Here is a 20,388-nt window from a genome sequence, read left to right on the forward strand (position 1 = left end):
TGTCCTATGTAACAACCTCCTCTTCATACTTACCCCTTGCTGTAAACAGTGCACATTCAAATCACTGACTAGACATCCTAATTTAAGTTTTCCATCGTTTTCCTAAATCACCTCAGGAAAATGCTCTCACTTAGGCCACTGCTGGAAATCCCCATTCCCTTCAAATTCCAATATTTGTTAAATTAATGTCCAATTTTAGTCATTTTGATGCTGAAAGGAGGGGAGGCTTTTCGGGAAGAGGGTGAAGGAAAATATCTGTAAGAACAGGACAAAATCCACAATGGATAAAAAAAATTTTATTCCTTCTCCGTAATGTACAAAAGGATTAGTTTTGAATTAACAACGGTACTTATATTCACTTTTATTTTGTATCTATCTTTGGCTTTAATACACAATTAAAAAATACAATCATTAGTAGTTTGTCTTTCACCTACAGAAATTACTTATGGCAAACGTCATTATTAATACAGATAAAGGAGTGTCTGAGACCTTGACTACCCTAGTGTACTGAGCACTTAGAGGGCAACTCTGTAAGCCCATTACTTCATGGATCTCAATTACTCTTCTGTTTTGCAGTTCTAAATTCCTAATACCAAATTTTTTGCGATACTTGCTCAGGTTCCTGTGATTTGTAGCACCATATGAAACAACGTGAGAGTATTTGTTTTTACTGAGATAATACAACAGTACAGTTTCCTGAATGCTTCACTGACAACTGAATTGTGAGAAATATGATGCTGTACTGCACGTTTTCTTTAGCGATGTGGCAAGGATTTATAGGAATTTAATGTTTAAGTTCTAGCACTGTTCTAAACAGAATAAACATCTGATTTGTAATGTTGAAGATGGATTTCAGGCCACAATACAACTGACACAGTAGAGAACTAACTTATCATTGAAAATGCATCTTGTTGAATTTCTACATATGTATAGTTTTTGTGTTATATAATAAGGAAACCATTGAAGAGGGTTATTCTCAGGCCATTAGTAAGCAGAACATGATATTTACTAAAAATTCATTTAAGTGCACAAAAAAAAAAAAAATTGCAAATCTCTAAGGAAGTTTTAAAAGTTCGATATGTATTTCTGTAAAAAAGAGCTATGGAGAAATTTTAAGCCAGATCTTATGACTTAGCAAAATGCAATCATTGATTATAAAAAACAGATGTAGGTGAAAGCAGACTTGGACAACCATGCACTTCTATCCATTAAGAACCCACTAACGAACCACAAAACTAAATAAATAAAACTTACTTCCAGTCTGAAAAAAGGAAATAAGAAGCAAACTAATGGATATTAGCACAGTGTGAGCTAATGGCACACACCAACATGTAAATCATAAAGCTTTTGAATTTAGCTATAGAATGAAACAGTGCAATATGGCTTTCTGTTACAAAAGAGGAAACTACAACACAGTATTGACAATGAGGTTGGATGGAAGGTAAGATTTAAACCATTATATCCAAACTGTAGACATTTCTATACAAGGGGGCGCACTGCTTTGACTGCTGTAATACTATTTCTCATTATTGGTATTTGTGGAGTAATGCGTCATCTTGCCTCTGATTCCTGGAAAAATGGCCAGTGACTACTGTATTTGAAGACTAAGTCAGTAGGAAAAAAAGCATGCATGGCTAAAGGAGAAAATTGTTAGATCTCATTATTTATAAATTTTATGGTACACAGTGCTCTCTTTTCAAACTTATTTAACATGTTGACTGCCATAGGGCTGGCAGTAACCACAGCAGAGCTGTATATTTGATGGCATGGCATGGCGGTGAAACATCCATCACTATGTGTGCGGTAGTCAAAGTGTTAAATCAACAACATCATTAGAGGCAATTTGAGAGAGTAACAACTGTTGTTAACTCATGTAGCTGCTTAAAACAAGCATCCATGTGGTGGTTGCTTGAATGTTAATAGATACTGTGATCCACTTCATAGGCATGACTGGAAATGCCACAAGGCAAGCACTATAACAAGCGATTGGAAATCACTGAAACATCAGTAGCATGGTTCAAATTATTTTTAAAAATTGCAAGTCAAGAGACATGTGGGCATTCTAAAACAATGGTGACCATGTAATATGGAACTGGGAAGAAGGATACCACATGCATAGAGGGGAAAAAATGATAGTATAATACAGCCAAGTGATAAATGGAAATAAAGTACTGAGATTACTGTACAAAAAGAACCCTCAGATCTACTGGTACAATTCCTGTGGAGACATGACAAGTAATAAAATATAAATTTGCAGCAGAATAAAGTGCACAAAATTTCCTACTTATTATTGAAATACAACTTAATTTTTTGAATACACTGATAATTTTTAAAGAATAAAGCAGATTAACAATGAATACTACACATTTATTTACTTGTTTGAAGATGGGATTCAAACATCTCATTCAGTCTTGTATGTCACATATTTACCGTAACTAACAGATATAAGCAAGAGAAAAATCTTGATTGGAAGACAAATTCAGTAAAAATACATCACTGTTCATGGTATAAATGTTGTTAAACTTGTCTACTTGATTTTGTGAACATATTTGCTTATATGAAATAACAAATCGAGTTTAATTAAAACCCATACTAAGAGCTGGCGACATTGTCCACAAGGTGAGATCTCTCTACTGCTGGCATTTCCATGCAGTTGACAGAAGAAAGTGCCAAGCCACAAGAGTATATTTTGAGTTGTCGTATGCTAAATGGTTGGTTAAATTCAAATACAAAACCAGAACTACAATAAAACAATTTATGTAAAAAGATACTGCTTTTTCATGTTACTTGTGGAACTGTTACCAGCATGTGATGTGTGTGAATATATAGCAGATAATGTAATTAGAATAATCTTTACTAAATCCAGGGTTAGCACTTTCTTCCATCGACCCCTTCATTTGTATCTACTACTAAGCATTTCAGATAACAACTTATTGTAACTGACAGCTATGCTGCAATGTCAGACCAAATACTGTTCAAGCTCTCCTATATCCATACATAAATACAACCTTATAGTATTCCTACTTTCCCCATTTTCAGAAAGCTTAGTTTGATCACAGCTAACAGATGATTACAACATAACAGAGATATAACTCGACAAGAGAATGTCATTAGAGTTGTAAAAGTGAAATATCATTTCCATAATACATTTCTCTCATGATCCCAAATATGGGGTCCTTTTCAATGAACGAAAGTCTTTTTTTCTTTCCTTTTATTCTCCTGATGAATGAATTAATCAATCAATGTTAAGCATTTCACTTACAGTATTCTCGTAACAATGATATAAGACTACAATGCTCCATTATTAAATATTTGAGGGACATTTCACGCAAGATGAAGGAAAATTTTAACCTAAAGTTGCTTCAGAGAAGAAAGGAAATCTACACAGATTTTAATTAAAGACTGGTTTTTTTAAATTATATTATGCTTATAGCATACCAACTGTTTATGAAAAATATGGTGACAGCACCAGTTTAATATATTTTTGGCACTCTTCTCCAATGTGTGCAAACTACACATAAATTAAAATATTTGTAACTCAAATAATGAAATTAATAACTGAACATATTTTTGACATGCAACATACAGAATTCAGAGGGAGAACAATTATTCTAGTGAAAACAGTTAGGGCATGAGTGCCACCTGAGCACCGTAAAAGACCATGCATATTTATGCTCCATCTCCAGGAGATAATGTCTGTCTGTCTGTCTGTCTGTCTCTCTCTCTCTCTCTCTCTCTCTCTCTCTCTCTCTCTCTCTCACACACACACACACACACACACACACACACACTCTCTCTCTCTCTCTCTCTCTCTCTCTCTCTCTCTCTCTCTCTCTCTCTCTCACACCAACAATGAGCTTTGCCTTCTTGCACACTGGGACAATTTACTGAGATGCATTCAAATCAAATAGCAATGAGAAAGTACCCTCCAACAGTAAAAAAGGACTTGATTACTATCATACCACAAAATGTCACAGTACACTTGTTCGCCCACTGCTTGAATACTGCTCACCGGTGTGGGATCTGTACCAGATAGGGTTGATCGAAGAGATAGAGAAGATCCAAAGGAGAGCAGCACGCTTTGTTACAGGATCATTTAGTAATCGCGAAAGCGTTACGCAGATGATTGATAGACTCTAGTGGAAGACTCTGCAAGAGAAACGCTCAGTAGCTTGGTACGGGCTTTTGTTTAAGTTTCGAGAACATACCTTCACCGAGGAGTCGAGCAGTATATTTCTCCCTCCTCCGTATATCTCCCGAAGAGACCATGAGGATAAAATCAGAGAGATTAGAGCCCACACAGAGGCATACCGACAATCTTTCTTTCCACAAACAATACGAGACTGAAATAGAAGGGAGAACTGATAGAGGTACTCAAGGTACCCTCCGCCACACACTGTCAGGTGGCTTGCGGGGTATAGGTATAAATGTAGATGTAGCAGATTAACAGTCTGCAAATGTAACATCTTATGTTGGATAAAGAGGATCACTTTGACAAGCAATGTCGTTTTCACAAATCACATCCCTACTTGAAAATTTATTGTTAATCTCCATGACTAGGACAGTTAATAGTGGACAAGTTCTCCAGCAATCCAATGTTCTTTCACTGTCCCCATTCCATTTCATTTACTCTTTTTTTTCTGGCTCCCTTGCAGTGTTCCAATTCCTATAACATATCTTTCTGTTTTCATGCATTACCTATTTCTGATCTTCAGTGTACATGCTGAGCTATCCTAAAGAAAAAACTTTCTTCATAGTTTTGCTGCTGTTGCTGATGAGAAATTTAGTACATCTTTCTTTATATCCTGCCACTGTCTTCCACATATAGTCTTGATGTAAATACAGCCAAGAAATGACGGTAGTTGAGTGATCAAGCTCAGACGAAGTGGCAGACTCTTTCCTCTACAGTTCACTTACTTTCTTATATTAGAAGGGCCTGTTTTGCAGTTCCCACAAATGTCCTACAACTAGTCAGAATATTTTTAACAAACTGTTAAATTACATATATTGATTATGATGACATGGCACATGAGGTAATCTGACCAGATAAAACTACAATAATCACATCTTTTGGAGATAATGCTTCAGACTTCCCCACTGGGGGGAAGTTTTGCCTCTCTGAATGCAACAGGACTGAATCAAATTTGGAGAGAAAGGAGGTGACAGAGAATGCTGTACTTTGCAAACATATGATCGATGGCAACAGTGCACTGATAGAATGACTCCAAATTGTGTGTGAAAGTTAAAGTCAACAAGTTACTGTGTTTGTTATATATCATCTTAATCATGGTCTACATCACCTAACCCCTTTTTATAAATATGTAACTTTCATATGTCCAAAAACAAAGTGATGCAAGATTTTACTGATCATTAATCTAATACACTTATAAATATGTATGTGAAACAGGTTTGTTTTCTTCAAAGCACCATAGAATGGAAGGCAAGTCTTTTCTGTTACACATGTCAAGCACTAGTAAGCATGGTTCAACAACTAAATGCAGTACCTGACACTTTTTTCTAATTTATGACATCATAATACTGTGAGGGAAAAAACAGAAGATAAATCTGTTTTAAATACATATTTGTGCTAATGAAGTACTAGCAATAGCATTTAGGACTTGTTAGATATCACAAATACAAAGGTATAGTAAATGTAATTCATAATAATACTAAGTTTAAAAATATATAATACATGATTCTAAACATGTCCAAAAATTATAATCATCAATAACATCAATGAAGTCAGTCTCTCATTCATTTATCATTAACAATACTCATTCCATAGTCTTTCATGAATTCAAACAACAAATTTCATAGGTGTGAAACCAAACATTTCACAAATATGCAAGTAATACATCTAGAGATTCTTTTATATAAAAATATGTCTTGTTCATATTTTGGCTGCTACAGAGAATACTGCTTTTAGTTTAATATTATTTAACTTACACATTAATAAAACAAAAAGATTACACACAGAAAAGCTGGTGGGAAATGACAAGTGAGTGTAAATAGCAGCAATAATAAATATGTGCTGTAAGTAAAATGACAAAGTAAGAACGAAGCACACCAATGCTTTGTCTTTCACAGAGCTTTGATTTTGAGGTATGTATCTATGGCTATAACTGTGTTCACAAAAAATCTGTTACTACTGCAGCTGTTGATAGTCTATGAGTATTGAAATCACTAATTCTTTACATAAACTACTGTACTAACCTGTCTCATCCTATCATCAGTCTTACTGGGTTGTACGAGTTGCATGTGCCTGATTAAATATAATACACATTTATCTAACACACTGATGTGTGAGTGTAGATCATCAAGACATCATCAGTCTATTAGAGAGAGTGTACAAATATTAACTAATTTGTCGCTACAAAAGACAGAGCTGAAGTGGAGCATACAATCTACCAAAAATGTAGCATCTTTCTCATTAAATATGTGCTTTCTGAGTATACACAGAGTTACAAAGGGCAAATAATGGTTGCAGCTGCGAACACCACAGATAAAATACAGAAAGATGAACAGCCATGTTCTGATACGTGAAGTTTATGTCAACTGAATTTGGAATGTTGTAACTGACTTTTTTCTGTATCTGGCAATTTGTTTTGTATTTAGTAGGGCACAAGGTGAAAGTGGTGTTGCATCAGCACACCAATGAATCTAAAAGTAATTGTGTTAGGAATGTAAACGCAAAACAATGTGTTACAAAATTCATAATAAAAGACAGCTACAATATTAAAAATTCAGCTAGCATAATAATTATGAGGATACAAGGGTACTATGCCAATTGAAGACGAGGTGAAGACCTGAAATATGTCTTGGCATAAATAAGGTAGTACAGAAAGCACATTCTAACATAACAGTCACAACACTCCGTCTCGTTTTTGTTACCCTGTGTGACAGCAGTGCCCCAGGTGTCCAACAAACAATATTTCTGTATACAATATCAGATGAATGCAAATACTAATATTTATATTTATTTGTAACATAGTTTTTTCAATGGGGAGCATATAGAGTGCCATAAAAATTGATAATAACCAAAAAATGACCCCCTTTTTGTCACACTTTAGTTTTCCAAGGATGTGATATGTATGAAATGGTCCATTACACAGGACATGTTATTTACGAGTCTTTTGTAATGTACAGAAATTTATTGAAGACTGTTGTTTTCCTTTAATAACGAAGAATTGGCAGTAAACACCTGAAGATCTGATCTGTTGCAGAACGTATATCTGTCCGACAAAGCAGAGTTTCTTTGCCTACACTTTCAGCCAAATCAATGAATGTGGAATGTAGGAAGCCTTATGGAATGTAATATCTACATTATTTATAACACCAAATAAGGTACCTTGCCTGTAGCTTAACACGTTCGCTGCGGCTGACACTTATAAGCTTTTCCACGATCAACACCCCAGTGCAGTTGATGCTTATAAGTGTTTCTGCGATCCAGTGCAGGTAATGCTTATAAGTGGAGCATTTGCTAGCTGAGTATTCAGTTTGGTTTGTTTGGCTTGCACTTGTGTTAGTACAAGCAACCAACAAAATATCACGTAATGTTTTCCTGTCTGCAGTTGTGTGTTTTTGTCTTTAGTCATCTGTGTTGTGCATTGTTTGCAATGGCGGCAAATCAACCGACACCAGGGCCTTCTAACTGACCATGAGTTACTGAGTGTGTTAGAAGATAGTGATGTTGAGTTCAGAGGGGATGGACCAGAGGCGGGTGGTTGGAATTTGGAGACTGCAGAAACATACCATAGTGATGACAGTGTGGAAGCAGAACTGTCAAATATGTTTCGCAACAGTTCGGAATCAGACGATATGGATGACGATGATGGGGAAATCGCTGACGATAAAGAACCTGCGCTCGCAGAAGTAAGCCAACCAGGTGCGACTTGGAGTGAAGAACCACATGGGATGCAGTATCGTCCATTTAAAAAAGAAGAATGTTTGCAGATAAATCCTGCTGGCAATGCGCCAATGGGTTTCTTTAGGCTACTGGTTACAGATGACATACTGCAGCTCGTAGTTGATGAAACAAACAGTAACGCACGCAATATATTTGCGAGCGAAAATATGAAAGAGAGCTCTAGGATTAGTAATTGGAAACCTGTAAGTACAGGAAAAATACTAGTCTTCCTGGGTATTTCATTACATATGGGTAATGTCAATTATGCCCGATTACAGACTACTGGAAGGAAGACCCGCTGTTTCAATATAGAGGAATAGTGATGAGTATGGGCAGAGACAGATATTTGCTCATCTTACGCTCACTGTATTTTGCGAACTATCCAGTCAGGAGAACCGAAATCAGATGACTGACAATATAAGGTACGCCCTATATTGAATTATTTTAACAACAGAATGTGCCAGGTGTATTATCCAGGTAAGGATCTATCTGTAGATGAATCAATGATTCTTTAGGGGACGATTGTCATTTAGACAATATATAAAGAACCAAAGGAATAAATATGGCATCAAATTGTACATGCTACACAATCCAGACAGTTTCGTAAATAAATGTGCTGTGTACACGGGGATGTGTGGTGGTATGAGGGGGAAAAGGGCATGCTGGAACGATAGTATTACATTTGTTGGAAGAGAAGCTGCATGCTGGCCATCACGTTTTCATAGACAATTTTTACAATAGCTTTGCTTTAGCTAAAACCCTGTTGAATGTTAAAACACAATTGTATCGGAACACTAAGAGTAAATAGAAGAAATACCCCTAAAGACGTGGTATGCGCAAAACTGGGGAAAGGAGACACATTGCACAATATTTGGATGGCATAATGATCGGCAAATGCAAGGATAGACGAGAGGTCTCCTATATTTCCACAGAATATCCTACTACAATGAGACATGCGCCAAATGCATGCCAGGAAATAGTCTCAAAACCACTGGCAAGTGTCAAATATAATAGCTGTATGTTGGGACCGATAGGCAGGACCATGTATTGTTGTATTATTTATGTGAAAGAAAGACTGTCCGCTGGCCAAAGAAACTATCCTTCCATGTAGTTGACATGCTAATGTTCAATTCACATTACCTATATAATAAATACTCAGGGCATAAAATGACGTTATATGGTTATAGAATACAAATAATAAAGGGAGTATTTCCACAAATGGATGTTACAAAAGGTGTGCGTAACAAATATCGTAAAGACACACACACTGTGCAAAAGTGGGATGCAACTGAAGGGAAGAAGCAAGTTATGGGGAAGCAGTGTACAATGTGTGTGGAATGGGGCATGTCTGTACACATGTGCGTAACATGTCCAAACAAACCTGGATCCTGTTTGAACTGCTGCACAATTGCACTCCATATTGTAATGGGATGTCATATCTTCAGAGGAAGATCTTTTGTGTTTGATTTGTAAAGTGTTTGTATTTGTTTTATTTGATAGCCAAGTAAAATGTTGTTACACTGATTGCTCAGAACATGAGGTTTCTGTACAGTATGTGGACTTATTTGTGGTTTGCTATAAAAACATCACCTCCACACCTTGCAAACTCATTTGTTATATGGGATTGGGTTTCCATAGCACCACATTGCAGATGAGTCCTGTCTCTTTTTCTCCATTTCATAAATCTTTTGGTGTTTTCTGACTAATTCTTTATCAATGGAGCAGATTTATTGGTTGTTTGAATCGCATTTTCTTTCCAGTTTGGAATAAAATCAATAAATCAGAGGCACTGTTAGAATTGCTTGCAATAGATGCATACGACACTTATAAGCGTCAGACAGCATGCAGCATTTCACACATGATCGGCATGCAGCTAAAGCGTACTTGTATTTCTGTATCTAGCACCACCTCTTGTGCAGACGTTATATTTGCTGTCAACATTACGTACATGCACAACATGAACTTACAGGTTTTGCAGGGGTATGATTTCAACTCTCAGCTCACGTCCATTTACAAGCGTCCGCCTAGAGCATTAGCGGCCCGCACTGGTGACTGCAGCGAACATGTTAAGGGAAAACGGTACAGATGTGATAATACATCGTCAAATGCAATAAAACTGTTTCCCAACACAGAAGAAACAGATTCCACAATTGTTGCTAAACCTGAGCCACAAAAGGCAAGAATATTCAACACATTCACTTTTGAGGCAAAAGTAATTAGATTTACAAAAATATTTGTGCATTAGGAAGTCAAGTGAAGTGTAAGAATGGATGAATCACTCAATTACATAAAAAATTTAAGTATCATGGAAAGTGCCAATGATAATGACAACAGACAACAACAGAAATATATACTTCTCATGGATGAAGTGTGTGTTTATATTCATTTGTTTTCAGCAGAGTAACCTGCAAATATAGCACATTAGAAAGTATTTCTTCATGAGTAAGCTGTAGCTTATGTCACTGAACCAGTGTGATTTGGCTGTTTTTACACTTACTGCATGGCAATTCATGTCTCTTGATAATATAGTAATGCATGGAATGAAGGAAAAAAAAAAAAAAACAATTTTGTTACTTAAGTATAAAGTAAGTTATTCTCACGACGGACGCGACTATCTGCTTTCTCATCACTTTGAGTGCTAGTGTCACTCCAGCTGTCAAACAGGTAACAACTTTCACACCAGAGAGTTGTGACTAAGTATTAGTCTGTGATATAAAGTGGAAACAAAGTAAGTGAAACACTGAAAGTCTAATTTCCAAAACCTACTAAGATCATGCTTAACAGAAACCACTGTTTTGATACTTAATTAAGTTATAACATAAACAACATTGAGGACGGCAAATAAACACACACACACACACACACACACACACACACACACACACACACAGCTTCTGTCAATACAACAGCCTTAACTAATACTGCTTTTGAACAAAATAAAACTAAAATGTTACTTCAATATGTGACTGATGCGAGAAAGACAGACTTTCCTAATCTCTGAATTCAAGCACTAACATGTAACATTCATTAATAAGGAATGTATGAACAATTGTAATACATATAAGCAATGCTTCTGCATTCATGTATGCCAGAAATTTCAAAATTAATTATGTGTTCCACCAATCAATGAAGCATCGAATCATGTGGATAAGCTTTTCAGGAGTTTCCAACATAGCAAAGTGGCCAGCATTTGGTATTACTTCAAGGAAAGAACGTGGAATGGTCTGGAAAAAAAAAGGAATATATACATATGTTACTACTTTCAAAAAATAGTGTGAACTTAAATTAATACTCTTAGTTATAAGGTAATATAAACTGAAGTGAAATAATGATGATTTTTTTTTTTGTGTGTGTGTGTGTGTGTGTGTGTGAGTAGGGGGTGGAGGGGGGGTGGGGGGGGGGGGGGTGAAGAAACACATAGTCACTGGCATATAGAAATCATATGTTTTTAGATCTGCTCTGGTTTAGATACACTCAAATTACTTAGGCACCTTTTGCATGTACAGCTCCTTTGGTGAATTGTTACAGTACTAGTTTCTAAAAGCGAGTCATTAACATACTTACCCTTTCCATCTCACACTCATGGACAAGAGGAACAAGAGGATCTTGCATGCCATGAACTAGGAGAGTGGGAATAGTGATACGCCTATGAAATGCTGCATCTCCTTCAGGCCAGTCCTGTCCTTGTGCCAAGTAGTCCAATACATACTGTGGTACACCACTGCCAGCAACATCACATGACACCATATGCTTCCCATATGTAGAATACAATACATTCCTGTGAGTGTGAGAGAAAAATTCCTGCAGGTATTGATACAAAATGATAAAGAAAAAAATATAACAGTCACATCAGTCAAATTTGATCTGATCAATAAATCCATTATGGCTACATTATTAGAATTTCTGCAGAGAGAGAGAGAGAGAGAGAGAGAGAGAGAGAGAGAGAGAGAGTGTGTGTGTGTGTGTGTGTGTGTGTGTGTGTGTGTGTGTGTGTGTGTGTGTGTGTCAATGAATTCTGTTTGTTAAATTACATATATTTCATGTAATATTCACAGCACAAGGTCTTAGATGGATATGAAACAGAAACAAGGAAAACAAATACATCAAAACAAGTTTTAAACCAGTGATGTTTAACATCCCTTCATGTTTTATGTTTTCAGATGTTTAAATAAGTCAACACAGTACTTGTTAAACACTGAAACTTTGTGCTGGACTGAAACTCATACTCAAATCCCTGCCTTTCACATTCAACTAATATTCATAAGATAGTGGTTAAGTGTATCTTTCTGAAGTGTTCTAACTCACAGAGGTGCCAAGTCCAGCAACATAGCAAATGAACCCTGGTGGAGTTTGGAAGCCATGTAGAGAAACAGGAGACAAATGATGATGTTCTGAGTGCTCAGCACAGTTGTTGATTTCAATTTTTTGCAATATATTCACAAAATCGACTCAGTCACCATCTTCGGGTGCTATTTTGCCTGGACTCCAACCACACTTCATGCAGTGAGTAAGCATATTAACAGGGTTCACAGCACCTGAAGATGACTGTGTTGATTGTCTAAATATCATGTAGAAACATGGAATTAACAACTCATCTGAACACTCAATAGCACACCACTGATCAATCATGCCAAGCAAACCTGAGAGATAATAGTAAGTGACAAGCTGAAATTTGATGTTGATCTGTGAGATGTGCAGGGATAGTATAACTGGCAGTACACTGCCTGGGGAGGGTAAGTATCTGTGTTCGAGTTCCGGCCAGGCGTGCAATTTTAACTCGAGACAAATGTTCTTCACAGCATGTACTCAAACTGTAAAATACAGCAACTCAGTGGCAGCCATGGTTGTTATCTGAAAATGAGATGCTGGGCAACAATTCCACCAATTAGAAAAGACAGGGTGCACTAGCAAACGAGCATCACTATTACAAACTTGGTGTTGACTATTTTCATCTGCTGTGTCTAAGCATTCCAACAGAGCATGCCAGAACAAACTGAAAGCTACTGCCAGTTGAACACAAATAAATATAAATACCAGAGCACCGACTCTAATCAAAGAATGTATTTTTTGAAACTTGTTGGAAACAGAAGGATGTGTCAAGATGTTATGTGAACGCAGTGATATTTACATGACACGCAAGAATACATAAAAATAGCAGGGAGGCAGATATTTGGGCCTCTTTGAACTTTAATAGTAATTCAGTGGCACTATAATTACAAGTATGTGCTGAAAAGTAATGCTTCTGAATTTTTTATATGAAAACTCCGAAAGCTTTTTTGAATAAAACAAAGTTATGATTCTCCAGTTTTTCCTAGCATATTTCTTGCTCGAACAGTCCACACGTGTACTGCTGGTCCATAATGTCCAACAGGCACAATATTTCGGTTATCAGACATTAACATTCTTCATATCTACATATTTATTTCTCAACATAGTCACCCTGGCACAATGACAAACCAGTTAGTTGATACCACTCTGTAGAATGTTTGACTTTGCTGATGGCACCTCAACCTCACCTCTGCTTGCACCACATCACCAATATTAAAGTGAAGTTCTCGAAGGCATTCTTTAAGTTCTGGAAACAGATGAATACGGGATTGGGCCACGATTTGGACTGTATGCAGGATGATTGATCACAGTGAAACTAGGGCGTCGGATTGTTGCAGATGTCGCAACGCCCGTATGTAGTATGGCATTGTTCTGCTGAAGGAGAACGTGCTCTATGTGTGCACAAACACTTCAAATTCGAACCTCTAATACACCATGCAGTTTCTCAAACATCGTCACCGGAGTAAGAAATCCATCGAGGACTTTCAATCCTTGTAAAGTTGCTCACGCCAACTGCTAGTGGTGTGATTGTAAAGTGGAAATGTGTAGGAACAACCACAGCTAAACCGAGACCAGCAAGATCTTCTGTACTGATGGACATAGACTGTAAAGCATCACAGAGGGTGGTTATGACAAAATCTCATGAAATGAGTGGAAGGAATAACTTGTAAGTTCCAAAGTGCTACCTGCAGTCCAGATTAGCACAATGACTGCACATAGGGAGTTAAAAAGAAATGGGTACAACAGTCAAGCAGTTCCTCATAAGCCACAAATTTCTGCAGTCTGTGCTAAGAAACACTTGATGTGGTGTACTGAGTGCCACTGCTTGACCTGGATGACTGGAAATGAGTGTTTCAGAGTGATGAATCGTGCACAACCTGTAGCAATATGATGGAAGGGTTTAGGTTTGGCAAATGCCTGGAGAACATTTTCTGCCATTACGTGTAGTGTCTACAGTGAAATACACAGGAGGTGGTGTTAAGGTATGGTGGTGCTTTTCGTGGTTACATTTTGCTCCTCTTATTGCACTTAAGACAATACTATATGAGGAAGGGTATCAACACTTTTTACAGCGTTGTGTACTACGTACGGTAGAGGAACAATTCTGAGATGATGATTGATTCTGTCAGCATGACAATGAACCCTGACATAAACCAGCATCTGTTAGGCAATGGTCTGCAGACAATAACACTTCTGAAATGGACTGGACTGCCCACAGTGTCAACATGAACCCAACGGAACACATTTGGGATGAGTTAGAATGACAACTTCTCTTCCGACACAATCGTCCAACATCACTACCTTCTCTGGTTTCTGCCTTTGAGGAAGAATGGTGTGGCACATACCTCCTCCATACACTTGCTGGGAAGTGTTTCCAGCAGAGTTCCAGCTGTTGTACAGGCAAACGGTGGAAACATTCCACATTAATGTCCACAAACAGTTGTCCTGATTCTTTTGATCAGGGCTGCCGGGGCCAGAGACAGTGGTCGCACGTGTGTGTGTGTGTGTGTGTGTGTGTGTGTGTGTGTGTGTGTGTGTGTGTGTGTGTGTGTGTGTGTGTGTGAGGGGGGGGGGGGGGGGAGGGGGGTCTATTTAAGAAGGAGCAGTCCTTCTGGCTGAAAGCTTACATGTTTAGTAGTCTTTCTATTGTATCTGTCATATTTCCTCTATATGGTGAGTAGCAATCTATCCTTTTTATAATACTGTCATTATTCCATCCTGCATTTTCCACTGTTTAATAAAAAACATTGAATAGTAATGAGCTCACCTTCTAGCACTTAAGGTTAATTTTTCTTTTCTTCTTCATAAAACTTACAATGAGGTGCATAGACTTATTCGAAATACATCCAATGAATGTGAATATCTAGGTATCTGCTATGTCAAGTATAGATGTTCTATCTATTAGCGACATATGAAAATTTGTGCAGGATCGGGTCTCAAACATGGATTTCCCACTTATCACCCACTATTATGAGTTACCCATGCATGCCTCCTGAACTGATCCAAACTTCCACATGCCTCACTGTTTACATTCCTATACCAGAGTCTCCTACATTCATCAGTTAATGCTCACAACTTAAGTCTGCATTCCCGCATCAGTGAGAACGAGAGTGTGAGGAACTAAGACCCTGATATTACTGTCCTGTCTTGGCACGTAATATTTACTTGCATGCTTGAACGAACAGACTGAAGTAATAAATGAAAATTCATACAAAGGCCAGGATTTGAACCCTGGTCTCTTACTCACTAGGCAGATGCACTAACCATTATGCTATCCTGGCACAGTGGCTTTGCACAAGTGCATGGTCTACCCTAGCATGCCTCCCCCCACAATCCAAATTCCCATTCACGCCTCAGCTCACTTGGTATTCCCCCTAAACCTGACCAGCATATCAGAGGTTACCCAACTGTACTGGAATACCATCACAGCATTAAACGCAACAGGGGATTCTACCCGAAACCCAGGCATAGGTGCTTTAATCAAATGAAACAATATGGTGCCAGAGACCTTTTCAAGTCACAAACATCTATGATGTATATGTGCAGACTGAAGCGACGAATGAAAATTTGGCCATGGTACAAATTTTCATTTGTCACTTCAGTCTGCATACAAACATCATAGATGTCTGTTTGAACAGACATTAATGATTAAACTACCTGGCAGATTTAAACTGTATGGCGAGTCTTGATCTGGTACACAGTTTTAATCTGCTAGGAAGTTTCGTATCAGCACACACACTGCTGCAGAGTGAAAATTTCATTCTGGAGACATTAACGATGATTCACAGCTGTCTGAAATTAATTTGAAATAAATTCGCTGAATGTGGATATATTGGCATCAGCTGTGTTAGGTATAGGTGTACTGCCTATTAGTGATATGTGAAAATTTATGGCAGACTGGGATAGCCCAAGTGGGTAAGGTGACAGCTCGCAATAAACAGGAAATCCAGGTTTGAGTTCTGGTCCAGCACAAATTTCCATGTCACTAAAGGTGGCACATCTATACTTAATACAACTGATGCCAAGATATTCACATTCCTCAAATTTAATTTGTACTTGTTTTTGGACAATCAATCTTCATTAATGCCTGTCCCTCCAGATATGCAAGTAAATATTACATGGCAACGTGGACACAAGACAATAATATCATGGCTCTCGATTCTTCATAATCCCAATCTCACAGGTGAGAGAATACCAAGTAAATCTGTGTGCATAAAGTGATGAATGTAGGGGACTATGGTATAGGGATGTACACAGTGTGACATACAGAAGTATGTGTCAGTCCAGAAGGCACGCAATGACAGCCCAAGTGGTTAAGGTGACCACCTGTGATATGCGGAAATCCAGGTTCGAGCTCTGTTCAACACGAGTTTTCATGTCGCTAATAAGTAGCACACCTACACCAGACACAGCTAATGCAAAGAGATTTGCATCCAGTGAATTTATTTCAAAATATTTTCAGACAGCTGTCAATCATCATTAATGTCTGTTCATCCAGACATGCAAGTAAACGTACGTTAATGTTTGAAATTTGTACTTTGTGAGTGGGTTGCTGCCACAATGAATCCCACAAAAATCGTAACTGTTAAATGCAGAATGACATAGTAGTAAAAAGTAGAGTCCAGTACTGTATGATGTATCTGAAGGTAGCATATACAAATTAAAGATTGCCACATCCAGCAGCATGTAGGGAAGGCAATCTTTCTATTTAAGTGTCCAAATTTTCAGGAATACTCTGGAAGCAAGTAACCAGAAAATAATGGAAAATGAAACTGTCAGCTTCCAAGGTAACACAGATCTCTGGCTGCATTGCAGATCAGTCTATAACTGTAACCAAGAGACCACTTTCACATTCGTTAGTTTTGTCAATTCACAGACAAATAGTTGACTTCAATCCTACACCTTGGACTGCAGTACAGATCTATCATTAAAACCAACATTTAACATTTAAATTCTTTGGCTATACCAACTGTGGTGCTGGGACATGTAGCTCACCAATATAACAGGCCAATGATATGGGTGGACAAAGTGTGGTCCTACAGGAGCAATGACACTGTGAACCAGAAACAAACAGTTGTGAAGGACAACAGTAACAACAGCTGGTTGACATGGGAATCTCTAACAGCCACTGCTGCAACCAGAGGCGCCTCACCAACAGACAGCGTCAACATCGCCATTAGGAGGTGTGGCTATCGCAACCCTACTTGCGTCCACCATGTCACCAGACTGCAAGTAGTCTGTGCCTTATCCATCTGCCAAGGCTGTACTTAAGATACCACCAAAACACAGCCAGGCAGTTGAAGCCGATGCAACATCCTGGACACCTCTGCCTTCGAAGCCCTCTATGAGCCACCAGCAGTCTAGAACAAGCAATGCTCAAAAAGTTTGGCTTGTACAGACTCAGGTGCCAGGACCTACTATCCAATGGTCTTACACTTTTCTTGTGATTGTGAATTCCTGACAGCTGTCAACCAGCGATCCATCTGGACATAGAATTTATAATGTCAGTTTCACAGTGATATTGCTTCACTATGAACCTTCAATTCACACTTGTCAGTGATTATCCAGTTATCAAACAGTTTGACATTCCCAACTGTTCCAGGTAGTTTTGTTGTGTTTCTTTGAATGATTTAGCTGTAGCCCTTGTGGTTTAATTACAAGTGTGTCTTTCATGGTATTGTTAATAAAGGGTTTATTGTTGTATGTCTGCCTGGGAGCTTGTTCTTGCTTAGTCAGTCCTTGTCACATCACTTTAGTCAATGGTAACAAGGTATTAAGTGCATTTCACCCAAAATTCTTCAAAATATCACCCAGACTAGACAATGGTTGTAAGACAGTATTTCGCATACATTGTGTACTAACATTCAATTCTCATTTAAGTATGTCTGCTGTCAACACAGATGTGACCATCCAAGAGCTACTCCTGCAAAATATGCAGCAAGTTCAAGAAGTCATGTTGGAAAAGATAGCCGCAATCACCGCATTACCAGAGATTTTCAATACTGGCCATAAACACACTCCACGATCAAAGGCTTCCAAGTTGTGCTGCCATCATTTCCCGCATTTGACAAAAAGGAATTGTCAGCTACCTATATCACCTACCTGGAACAGCATTACATCACACACGGAATCTCAGGTGATACCTATCAATGAACTTTCTTATTAGCATAATTGGATGCTGATGTGTATTGCCTTTTTCAACAGTTGAATACTGAGACTGAACCACATAACTTGTCTTACGAACAGCTTAAAATAAACTAATGCAGTATTTCAATTCTCAAATCCATGTGGTAGCTGCCCATCATTACAAAAAGTATGAGAATGCATTGTGCAGTTACAGTGTCTTTCTCAAAACCATCATTTCCAGTGCACCAATTCCAAGCGTAAGCAATTATATGCTCATTCTTTGGTGAGAGATATGGTATTGGTCCATGCACCTGATGAGGGTCTCTGAAATGATCTGGAACTCAACAACCCCTCATTTTTGGCATGCCTTCCACTCATTCAAGAATTTCAACAGATGCTGAGTTCTTCAGTGACTGTTCGCTATCCGACAACCGCACATGTCCTGGACCCAACCTCACCAGTCATGATTCGCATCCCTGCCAGGTACAGCATCCCACTCCTCTCTGACTTTAGGCAACCATGCTTCCCGAAGTTCCAATCTGCTATTTGTGAAAAGGAAAGTGCACATTTTGTGGTAAATCAGGTCACAAGGAGAAAGTATGTAATGCTGCATATAAAATTAACATGGCTGACACATGCCTTGGCAGCACAAACTCGGATTCAGAAGCTGATGAAGCGCACTCAGGTCCAGATGTGCTATATGTACAAGTTGTGTTATCTAGTTTACTGGGCCTGGCTGCAGTAACAACAGCATTATTAGTATGAGACAGTTTTGTTCTACAATCAAATATCTTGAATATTATTGGACAGCTCGAGTACTGGACACCATCACCAACTGGGTTACTAAAATTTCAGATTTGGACCTTCTGAATACACTAGACTTCGAAGTGCACAATTTTGCATCTCCTTGTGGCACCTCTGTTAGCAGTAGCACCACAGTAATTTTCCCATGTCAACAGGCTGTTGTCATCAAAACTGTTTTTGGTTCACAATGCTGTGGCTCCTACAGGGTCGTACTTCGGTTACCCATTTTACTGGCCTGTTAAGCTGGTGGATTACATGTCCCAACACAGCATCCAATCGTACCTCCAGTTTCAAGCCAAGACCTCACAAAGTCTTTATACAATTGGAGCATATAATTCAGCCAGGACTTCAAAACTTGTGACTAATGCATTTCAAAATATTTAAGGCCATGGCATAACTTAATTTCAGGCCTCTGAGGTGTAGCAGCTGTGATAGTGTTTCATCAAAGTTCAGATCCAGAATTTCCATCTTTTCCTTAAAACTGAGACAGATATCCCACATCTTTTAAACAAGTATCTGATGAAATGAAAATGATTACAAGGAACACAAAAAGTTTTATGGAAGAGAACTTAAACCTTGTGATTTTCATTTAGTCCCCTAGCCTCCTGATCAAGTGGTTATTGCAAGACTGGATGATGAAAAAAAGATGGAGAAGTCATCAATGAATAAGCAGCACTGTAAAGGGATCCTTACTGTGGATGTAATATTATTTATTGCAATGGCGACTACTATTACACTTAAAGTACTCCCTTGAAGGATACTGTTGCTCTACTTAAAATGTTTAGGCAGGACATTCTAGACTCAGTATTTAAAACATCTTTCTAATAGAAAGGATTTATGGAAAATGTGAGACATCCATGGTAACTCCATTGGTGGAGGTGCAGCAGTATATTATGCTTTCAGGCAGTATTGTTGGAATCATCCACATTGAAGAATACACCTATGAGGCATTGCCTGTGTAGAAATGCCTGTTGAACTGTCACTTTCAGATGTACTAGGTTCCAGAGTGTGGAGTAATACTACCTGATGTCACAAATCAAGCAACTAGGTAGTGACCAGGTTCCAGAGCCCACACTATACAATGGCTGACGATGAGCACTAAGGTCTTTCCTCAGCTAGTGAGATTGGTGCTGAGAACTACTGGGGCAAATACGGTCTTATTTGTTTTAAAATTGAGAGTAAAATGGCTACTGCACAGGAGTTGGGAAATATGCTTCTCAGCC

At 38.2% G+C, this 20,388-nt stretch overlaps 1 protein-coding gene across 1 annotated transcript in view; it reads right to left on the minus strand.

The window, feature by feature from the left end:
* Positions 1–10,757: 10,757 nt before the first annotated feature.
* The window catches only part of LOC126483835 (uncharacterized), a 99,319-nt gene continuing 89,688 nt past the window's right edge, over positions 10,758–20,388 (minus strand). Inside the window, exons 5-6 of the mRNA XM_050107042.1 lie at positions 11,471–11,684; positions 10,758–11,130 (exon numbers count right to left, since the gene is read on the minus strand). Of these exons, the coding sequence (XP_049962999.1) occupies positions 11,014–11,130; positions 11,471–11,684 (331 nt within the window). The 3' untranslated portion in view covers positions 10,758–11,013. The remainder of the gene's footprint in view (positions 11,131–11,470; positions 11,685–20,388) is intronic.

This window comes from Schistocerca serialis, chromosome 6 (genome assembly GCF_023864345.2).
Source record: "Schistocerca serialis cubense isolate TAMUIC-IGC-003099 chromosome 6, iqSchSeri2.2, whole genome shotgun sequence".
Taxonomy (NCBI): Eukaryota; Metazoa; Arthropoda; class Insecta; order Orthoptera; family Acrididae; genus Schistocerca; species Schistocerca serialis.